At 35.4% G+C, this 10,110-nt stretch overlaps 2 protein-coding genes across 2 annotated transcripts; both read left to right on the forward strand.

The window, feature by feature from the left end:
- The first annotated feature begins 284 nt into the window (after positions 1-284).
- Positions 285-1,241, forward strand: LOC113308151 (zinc finger protein ZAT11-like). The gene has a single exon (XM_026556631.1). It carries the CDS (start codon positions 432-434, stop codon positions 1,086-1,088), a length of 657 nt encoding a protein of 218 aa, XP_026412416.1. The 5' UTR covers positions 285-431; the 3' UTR covers positions 1,089-1,241.
- Positions 1,242-6,182: 4,941 nt separating this feature from the next.
- LOC113308152 (zinc finger protein ZAT12-like) lies at positions 6,183-7,117 on the forward strand. The gene has a single exon (XM_026556632.1). The coding sequence runs from the start codon at positions 6,291-6,293 to the stop codon at positions 6,936-6,938; it is 648 nt and encodes a 215-aa protein (XP_026412417.1). The 5' UTR covers positions 6,183-6,290; the 3' UTR covers positions 6,939-7,117.
- The last annotated feature ends 2,993 nt before the right edge of the window (positions 7,118-10,110 follow it).

The raw sequence follows: 10,110 nt of genomic DNA on the forward strand, positions 1-10,110 counted from the left end.
AGTTAGCAGCAAGTGTACTAGTTGCATCTTTCTCACTACTCCATTAGTCACAACCTTATCATCAATAAAGTTACGCACACCATTACATCTATTGCATCAGTACTTGGCCAGAAACTCCCCACATATTATAACTTCACACAAACCCTTTAAGGAACAGGGAAAACAAGCCACTTTAGTCATCATTGCCTAGTCAACACAAATATCTTATTCTTTAGTCGACTATAACCACTTTCTCAAGTTTGAACATCCACAGCCGCAACCACTCTATAAATAAACCCTCTCCTCTTTCTTATCTCCATTCACAACAGCAACAGAAATTTCACACTTTTATTCATTCTCTGCAAATACATAGATTTCTAAGAGAAGAAAACTCACTTTCATAATTATTTCAAACATACTATATTTTCCAGTACTATACAAAGACATCATATATGATGATGATGAATGGTAAGAGAAGTAGAGAAGAAATGGAAGATAACACAGCAAACATGGCAACTTGTTTGATGTTATTATCACGAAACGGAGGAGGAGATCAGATCGACTATCGACCGTTCATTCAGGCACAGACGATATCGACAAGTTCAAAAAGCCGTGTTTATGAGTGCAAAACATGCAATAGACAGTTTCCGTCGTTTCAAGCACTTGGGGGACATAGAGCGAGTCACAAAAAACCTAAATTGGCAGACCAAGTATCATCTGATGATCTAAGTAGCCAACAACAAGTGACGAAACCGAAGATTCATGAATGTTCAATTTGCGGGTTAGAGTTTGCGATTGGACAAGCTTTGGGTGGGCATATGAGAAGACATAGAGCTGCCATGCTTGAATCTTCATTGACAACAACAAAAACAGCAGTATTATCACCCTCTTCATCAGATATTACAACTGATACCACTGAAAAACAACAAGTACCTGTATTCAAGAGGTCGAATAGTAGCAGGAGAATTTTGGGTCTGAACTTGGATCTAAATATATCTGATCCTCTGCCTACAACAACAACAAAAGATAGCAATGATTTTGAGTTCTCATCTCTTGTATCAGCAACCAAACAGATGTCCACGACACCCGTTATTTACAGTTTTATTTGATTATTTTGTACACTATACCTCCTAGGTAGCTCTAGATTTTACATAGAATTCATCCTTGTACTATTCCCATCAAATTCTATGTGTATAAACAGTGTAACTATTTGATTTTGGTTAAAACGAGAATTTTTGTACTTTCATCTAGGCTCCGCTTTACTGAATTTGTCCATAATTTAAACGTTTAATCCTCTAATGCATCAATCTCTAAAGCTGGTAAAATCAATAAATGGCGAAATCCACAATCTGAGTCTACTTACATTAGGGTAACAGTTACATTAAGTTGTGTTTGGTAGCCGCAAATTTTTATGAAACGAATCGATATTTTACAGAATACTAGCTTATGTTGCATTCTTTTTATTCAACGCAAATTTATGAAAAAATCAGGATCTATTAAAATATAGATGACCAAACATTTTAGGTTAATTTTCCAAGACTATTACCGGTGATTACCAAACCATTAAACTTGATCTTCCACACTTCTAACCATTAACTTTTTTCCAAAGAGATGTCACATGATGTTACTGAATAATCTAGTACCAAATACAACCTTAGAGCAATTGCAGTGGTGCGATCAAAACCAAAGATCAAAGATCAAAAAAAAGACCAAATTTTGGGTTTAGTCCGTGTTGTGACGCAACGGTACATGATTAAAATTTCGTCAGGCGGACTTTAAAAGTCCGCCCCATTTTTTTTTCGTAAAATTTCATCAGGCGGACTTTAAAAGTCCGCCCCATTTTTTGTAACTTTCATCAGGCGGACTTTAAAAGTCCGTCCCATTTTTTTTTGGAAAATTTCATCAGGCGGACTTTAAAAGTCCACCCCATTTTTTGTAAATTTCATCCTCATTCTTTTTCTTTTTTATTTAATATGAATTTTCATCGGGTGTAATTTAACTCTCCGCCCGTTAACAAGCGTACTTTAAATTTACGCCCAGCAACAAGCGTACTTTAAATTTACGCCCGACTATATTAGAATTTGGGATTTGGTCGCGACCATATTTGGTCTGGAATTTGATCTTTGGTTGGGATTTGATCTTTACTCCGTCCCACTGTGTTACGATCTCATCCCAAATTTTTGGTTATACTCGCCCACTGTGGATGCTCTTAGCAGAGTAAACCGTGTACAACAAAATACAAAACTATTCTTTCATTTAATCTCACTTAGTTTGTCATGACATCGAAATGAGTTTCTTAATTATCAAATTAGTAGATATGATTATATAAAGGTCATAAAATATTAATAAGATTAGTATGATCTTAAATAGTCTTAATGTTAGCTTAGCAAGTGAACTGATCGGCACGTTACGCACATAGATTATCTAGAAACCTTAGACTGATACGAAGTCAACTAATACATACCTAGCAAAAATAAAAAATACATACCTAGCAATCTATCAGTGACCAAATCATACAACATCGCTCATGTCACATATTTGACTTCAGATTAGCCACCTAGTCTAGCTCATGGTTTCTTTCACTAAAACTTTTTAAATAAAGGCAACTTGGATAGAGATGCCGTACACAAAGGTTGATTCAGACCAAAGTACTGAAATAGACTGCTGCAAATTTGTCAAATAAACTTGTGAATGTCTTGATGACTTTTAGACTTAATGGACTGCTGTGTGATTGGTTTTCCTAAAGAATATTGAAAAAATTAGTCTATAATTGTCTAAATCAGCCAGGGTTGCCCAATTTGGGGACTACCTTTATTTATGATAAAAACAAAGGAAGAATCTAGTTACGAAATTGCAACCAATGGGGGCTTTAGTTGTTACTTGTCACTTGCTTGTCGCTACAAGTTACATAGGTTGAAGCAAGTTATAGTTCCCGTGATTAGTCCAAAGAAATTTCTAATTCAAACACTGTAAGGTACCAATAATATGGAGATATTCACAGCTTCACACAAGCAGTTGTTTGCAAGTTCACGTTTTTGCGGTACTTATCTTCTTAGTGTGCAGCGGTCATCTTAATTCATTAATAATATCAAATTTTTATAACTTCCTTGACTGTATTTTGGTTAGCGATTTCTTTTTTCTGTTACTCCTTGTAAGACCAAAGTTTGTATATTCTTCTTTCCCTAACAAAATCTTCTTCTTTATCAAAAATTTCAAAATTTCCATAAAAACACCAGAATACAGATACAAAGATTGAGGTCATGTGAAAATCCGACTAATATGAAGTATGAACACTCTGCTGGAGAGTATCTTAATGGATAGCTTTTCAAAAATAAAGAATTAACGCATTATAGTGATAGAGGGGACACATAAGATTTAAATCACTCAGTCCACTCAGTTTAACTTAGATTAGTTAGTTAAGTTAGGTATCACTTGCTTTGACTTTTGACTGTTTCAAAAATAAACTGATTTTGTGAGACATCTGTAGCAAAAGATTGAAGTTCTTTACTTCATTTTGTTTCCAGAATATTGTAACTTTACCATTTGCAACACATTGCATTCTAACTTACGTAGCTTTTTATTTCCCCATGGGTAAAAGCACATTGCATTTGATTTTTCATGATCAATAAATGCAGCATCACCGGCCTCCACATCCGTACAAGCATTATGCTCACACAATCACTAAGATGAGCAAACAGCCTGTAGCATTGTGAAGTGTCATCCCTGATTCCTGATTGGCTCTCTTCGATGCTAATATCTCGATTTTCCTGTCATACCCGTTTATTATGAACGCGAAATTGGAGACAAAAAAAATTAATTGGGGATATAGACTATTTCTCCAATCCATGGTGTGTGCTAAGGGATGATTTTTGGGTATGAGAATATTAAAATATCTTTTGCTCAAAATAAAAATCAAAAAACATAAAATCAAAAAATAAAATCATATCGCTCATTTATCCCACTCTCTTTCAAATTAGAGTTTTCCCCACTCCCTTTCAAACTCTAAATTTTCCCCATTCCCTTTCAAATTTTCTTCCCTTTTAAATTTTTCCCATTTCCCCACTCCCTTGAAAACGATTTTTTTTTTATCATTCAGAAGCGATGAGGACCATGCCGGTAGTGATGAATACCATGCCGGTATTGATGAAGACCATGCCGGAAGTAATGAAGGCCATACCGGAAGTGATGAAGACATGCTGGAACTGATGAAGACCAATGCCGGCATAGATGAAGACCATGCCGGTAGTGATGAAGACCATGCCGGCATAAATGAAGATCATGCCGGTAGTGATGAAGACCATGTAGGGGGAAAAAAAACATCGCCGGAAGTGATGAATATCATGCCGGAATTGATGAAGACCATGCCGGAAAATGGTCTCGGCATACTTGGTAACTAACATTCATGCCGGAACTGAGTGCCGACATGCTCGATAGAAATCTATCAATGCCTGTAGTCAAGTGAAAAAAATTTGAAGTTTCCTGGATACTTTTCATCATGTGCTGGCATAGAAATTTAAGCAACATACTATGCCGGCATAGATAACGGCATGCTCGAGAATTAACTGACTGTGCCGGAAGTGGACTGATTAAAACCAAAAAATTTAGGTTTTGAAGATCAAAACCAGAAAATTTTGTCCCGGACCCCCCGGATAGTGGCAAACATTTATGAAAATTTCCAACAAATGCCGGCATGGTTTTTTCGGTTGAATACAATGCCGGCACCGAGCCATTTCAGCTGCAACAATGGTGGATTCAAAGAAAAAAAATTAAATTTTCAACCTCTTAGCAGCAATTCTCTCTTCACAATCATCCTCCACTTTTACCAAAAAAAGTTCCCTCTCAAATATTTTTTTCATCTTTCTACTCTCATCTCATTCGCCCAAATACAAATACAAATACACACTAATCATTTAACGAATACTTAAGATTTTTACTAATTATTATTAACCACTAAACCTGATTAGTGAGGAGTAGATTAGGATTTAGAAAAATACTTAGATAAGGAGTGACCCAGATTTGATATTTGAATCCAGTTTTTGTCTTTTTCTTCTATCCCTAGTTAGTTTTGTTATCCCAATTTCGCCTTCTTTATTTTCGCGGAAAACCTTTGTATTTTTAACATTATCCCAGATGGATGTTTGGTTAGAGGTTTAAAAATAATATAAGGGAATATCTTGCAAGCCTAGTGATCCTTATCGGTGATTTAATTAGTAGGTACTCAGAGTTCGTATTCAAATTGAATGATGTTCAGTGTGACTGTGTGAGAATGCTGTTTAATTAAAGAGTAAAAAACGCGTAAGCTGATACATTTCATCATAGTAGTGCGATGAAATGGTTCAACAGGTGCGTCTGTTCCACCTAATTTCTTCCTTGTTAAGTTAAGTCGATCAAAATACTGAACAAATCTGCAATATCGTCGAGTGCAATCTGTCATAGTGGACGTTATCGGTTGTTGATAACATCTTAGAATAAAAATATATTATACATTTTTATAACGTACGAACTTATGCAAAATGGGTATAATTCTCAAGAAGCAATTTCTTTTTTTTGAAATATATATCTAAGGATCAAAATAAATTAGTAAATGGGGTGGAGTCGGTTGCAGTCGAGCGGAAGCGAAAACAGCCACAAGAATGATGCAGTTATGGGTTCAAATCTAACTAATTAATCATTAAAAATTTAAAACCACAAGTTGTTTTAAAATTTTAGCCGAAACATTTTATTACACTAAACCCCCATTTTATGGGACAGATTTTGCCGCCATAGATTGGGTAAGAAGAAAGAATGTCTCTCTCAAAATTGAACTTTGCTTCCTTGGTTTGTTGTTATCCACTTTTTGTTCATACTAGACCAGACAAGCTCAAACGTAGAATCTTCTAGAACACAAGGACAAAAAGTAGTTTGAGTGGAAAAGAAGTTAGCAGCAAGTACACTAGTTGCAACTCCACAAGTCACTGCCTCATCATAAAGATACGTACACCATTACATTTATGTATTTGGCCAGAAAATGCCCAAGTATCGGTACTTTAGACAAACCTTCAAGGAACAGGGCCAACATGCCACTTGAGTAATTGCCTAGTCAACACAAATATCACTTTATTCTTCAGTCGGCTATAACCACTTTCGCAAGTTTCAACATCCAAAACCACTCTATAAATATATCTTCACCTCATTCGTTTCCCCATTCACAAAAGCAACAGGAATTTCACACTTCAATTCATTAATATCTAAGCAGAAAACAGAAATTACTTTCATAATCCATTTGAAATTTCAGAATTGAAACTTACTTTCTAGTACTTTACCAAGACATCATGATGATGAATAGTAAGAGATGTAAAGGAGAAATGAAAGATAACATAGCAAAAATAGCAACTTGTTTGATGTTATTATCACGCAGTGGAGGAGATCAGATCGACTATCGACCGGTCATTCAAGCACAGACGATATCGACAAGTACACGAGGCCGTGTTTATGAGTGCAAAACATGCAGTAGACAGTTTCCATCATTTCAAGCACTTGGGGGACATAGAGCAAGTCACAAGAAACCTAAATTGGTAGACCAACTATCAGCGGATGATCTAGGTAGCCAACAACAAGTGACGAAACCAAAGATCCATGAATGTTCGATTTGCGGTTTAGAGTTTGCGATTGGACAAGCTTTAGGTGGGAATATGAGAAAACATAGATCTGCCATGATTGAATCTTCATTGGCAACTACAAAAACAGAAGTATTATCGCCATCTTCATCTGATATTACAACTGACAATACCACTCTAAAACAACAAGTACCAGTTTTCAAGAGATCGAATAGTAGCAGGAGAATTTTGGGTTTGAACTTGGATTTGAACTTATCTCCTCTGCCTACTACAACTACAGATAGCAATGATTTTGAATTCTCCACTCTTGTAGCAGAATCCAATCAGATGTCCATACCACCCATGATTTATAGTTTTATTTGATTGGTACATTTAACCAATACTTAGCTAGCGAGATTTAGATATAATTCATTCTTGTATTTGTAGTTGCAGGTATTCCCACAACTAACACCCCTTAATGATTTCTATGGATCTAAACATATTTCTTGTAAAAATGATGATAAGAGTGCTAGAAATATAAATAGACACAAGGATTTTTTACATGGTTCGATCAATGTGATCTACATCTATGATTCTTCACTAGTGATTGTTGTAATTACATGAATATTACATTTAGAGTCTTCATGGATGAATATTTGGAGCTCTCTAGATCTATTTTTTGGGGAAGAAGATGATAAAGAAAATCAAGTCTTTCTCTACAAATGTGCCTCTCTCTTTCCCATTATTTTTCTTTTCTCTTTCCTACCTTTCTCTTTATATAGGTGTTTACATAGTGGATGACACATAATATGCAATGAAGCACAGCTAATAAAGCCCCTATTTTCGGATCTGGCGTGCGTTATTCTCGCACATTCATATTGGATCTTCTCGCACGTGCTACGTTCTCTCGCGCTCTACCAAAAGAGTTTATGTGCTCTTTTATGTGTTGTGCGATATTTTGCCCCTACAGTATTGTTCTCATCAAATTCGATGTATATATATCAACGGTTAATAACAAATTTATTTTTTGCTGAAAAGAGAATTTATTAATTTGCTCATTACTTATACTGTTTATATCGACTCTGTATAGGTAATTCAGTCTGATTGTTTTTTTTTTCTTTTTCTTTTGGTAATCTAGAAAGTTTTAATGGAGAAGTCCATAATTTGAAGTCTAAACTTAATATTGCCAGAGTTTATTAATCAAGAAGAATGTGTAAAGGGCCGGAAATTTGATACTAGTTAGAAATTGTGTTTGATAACTGCTAATTCTATGGAATTAATTGATTTTCAATGGAAGTAGTTTGTATTACAAGATCAACCGCAAAACCAACAGTTAGAAAGTTATTGAACGCTCCTAAACAGTCATATTTAGGGGTGCTTATCGTCTAGAGAAAAAATTATTTAAAACCCAACTTGGAGCTATTAGACCTGACATTTTACTCTCTTTTTTCCCTTCAATGTGTAGATTCTACCATATGCATCTACCTTATGGAATAATATGCATCTACCTTATGGAATTATTTTTCTACTACCAAATGCAACCTTATTCGAGTAGAGACCGTGTGCAACTAAACTAAATACAGAATTCTTTAATGTAGTCTCACTTAGCTTGTCATGACATGACATCGGAATGAGTTTCTTAATCTATCGAGTAGAGACCGTGTGCAACTAAATACAGAATTCTTTAATGTAGTCTCACTTAGCTTGTCATGACATGACATCGGAATGAGTTTCTTAATCCATCAAATTAGTAGATATGGCGATATAAACCATAAAAAAAATTAATAAGATTAGTAGGACTTAAAATTGTCTTAATGTTAGCTTAGCTAGTGCATTAATCAGCACGTTAGATACACGCTTATCTAGAAACCTAAGACTGCTACGAGTCTATGACGGCAACTAATACATGCCTAGCACTCTATCAGTGACCAAATCATACTACATTGCTCCAGTCACATGATTTGACTAGTGATCAGAATACTTACCTGTTGGAACAAGTTCATGGTTTACGTGGATATAGATGCCGTACACAAAGGTTGACTCATACCCCAAGTACTGAATTCGAGTTATTAGACCGTTGCAAATTCTCACATAATTAAACTTGTGTGTCTTGACTTTTAGACTTAATACTGCTTTGTGATCGGTGTTCCATAAGAATCTTGAACTGTTAGTCTATACTTTGTTGGTTAAATTACGACATAGAAGTCACTAACAAACTGGTTAGGACAAGATTAGAAAATTAATGTAATCCTACGAAAATTAAAAGTCATCTAGTTCTAAGAAAAGGAAAGACATGTAATAAGATAATAGAACTAGGAAAAGGAATTCATAGTTCTATATATATGGTCACCAAAGTTGTGGTTGATCATATGAGCAAGATTAGAGCTTGTGTTTAGTTTTGAGAGATTTTCTAAACATAAATAAAGAGAGTTGTCTTTATATAAGCTAAGTTTCATCTTGCAGTTGCCATTAATTGGTATCAGAGCTTGTTTCTGAGCCATGGAAAACGAAACCACCATTGTGGGTGCAAAACAGTTCACGCCACCATCAATACAATTTCCAATCCTCAACGCCACAAACTACACAGTATGGGCCATGAGAATGAAGGTACTGATGAAAATCTACAAAGTTTGGGAAACAATTGATCCTGGTACCCAGACAAAAACAATGTTTCCATTGGATTACTCTTTCAAGCAATACCAGAATGTCTTGTTCTACAAGTTGGTAAACAGGAAACTTCAAAGAAAATTTGGGATGCAATAAAGGCACGTAATCTCGGAGCTGATCGAGTTAAAGAAGCCCGTCTGCAAACCTTAATGTCTGAATTTGAAAGAATGAAGATGAAAGACACTGATACTATTGATAGCTTTGCAGGAAAGCTATCAGAGATAGCCTCAAAAGCTGCGTCACTTGGACAATCCATTGATGAAGATAAAATGGTAAAGAAGTTTCTCAATAGTTTACCAAGATCCAAGTATATTCATATCATAGCTTCTCTCGAACAAGTCTTAGATTTAAAGAAGACTAGCTATGAAGATATAATTGGAAGATTGAAAGCATATGAAGAGAGAATCCTTGATGAAGAAAACAATGGATAAACTCAAGGAAAACTCTTGTACACAAACTCTTACCAACAAAACTCTGCGACAAGAGGAAGAGGTCGTGGAAGAGGTGGTAAAGGAAACAGAGGCCGAGGAAGGGGAGGAAGGTTTAACTCACAAGATAAAACAACAAGTCAGAATTATCAAAACCAAGGGAAAGAAAAGAAGGATAGATCAAACATTATTTGTTACACATGTGATAAACCAGGACACTTCTCCTATGTATGCCCTGAAAGAATACAAAAGATGGAAGAAACAAACAAGAATGAAAAAAGGGAAGCAGATACAACTCTTTTCATGCACGAAGTTGTATTCTTAAACGAAGGGAAACTAATACCAAAGAACTACGAATCAAAGGATGGAGAAGAAGGAATCTGGTATTTAGATAATGGATCCAGCAATCACATGACTGGTAAGACACACTACTTTTCTGAACTCAATGAGAAAATCAAAGG

Source organism: Papaver somniferum, chromosome 9, assembly GCF_003573695.1.
Source record: "Papaver somniferum cultivar HN1 chromosome 9, ASM357369v1, whole genome shotgun sequence".
Classification (NCBI taxonomy): Eukaryota; Viridiplantae; Streptophyta; class Magnoliopsida; order Ranunculales; family Papaveraceae; genus Papaver; species Papaver somniferum.

Excerpts from the sequence above, each read along its gene's own strand:
- LOC113308151 (XM_026556631.1), top strand. The coding sequence starts at position 432 with ATGATGATGATGAATGGTAAGAGAAGTAGAGAAGAAATGGAAGATAAC.
- LOC113308152 (XM_026556632.1), top strand. The coding sequence starts at position 6,291 with ATGATGATGAATAGTAAGAGATGTAAAGGAGAAATGAAAGATAACATA.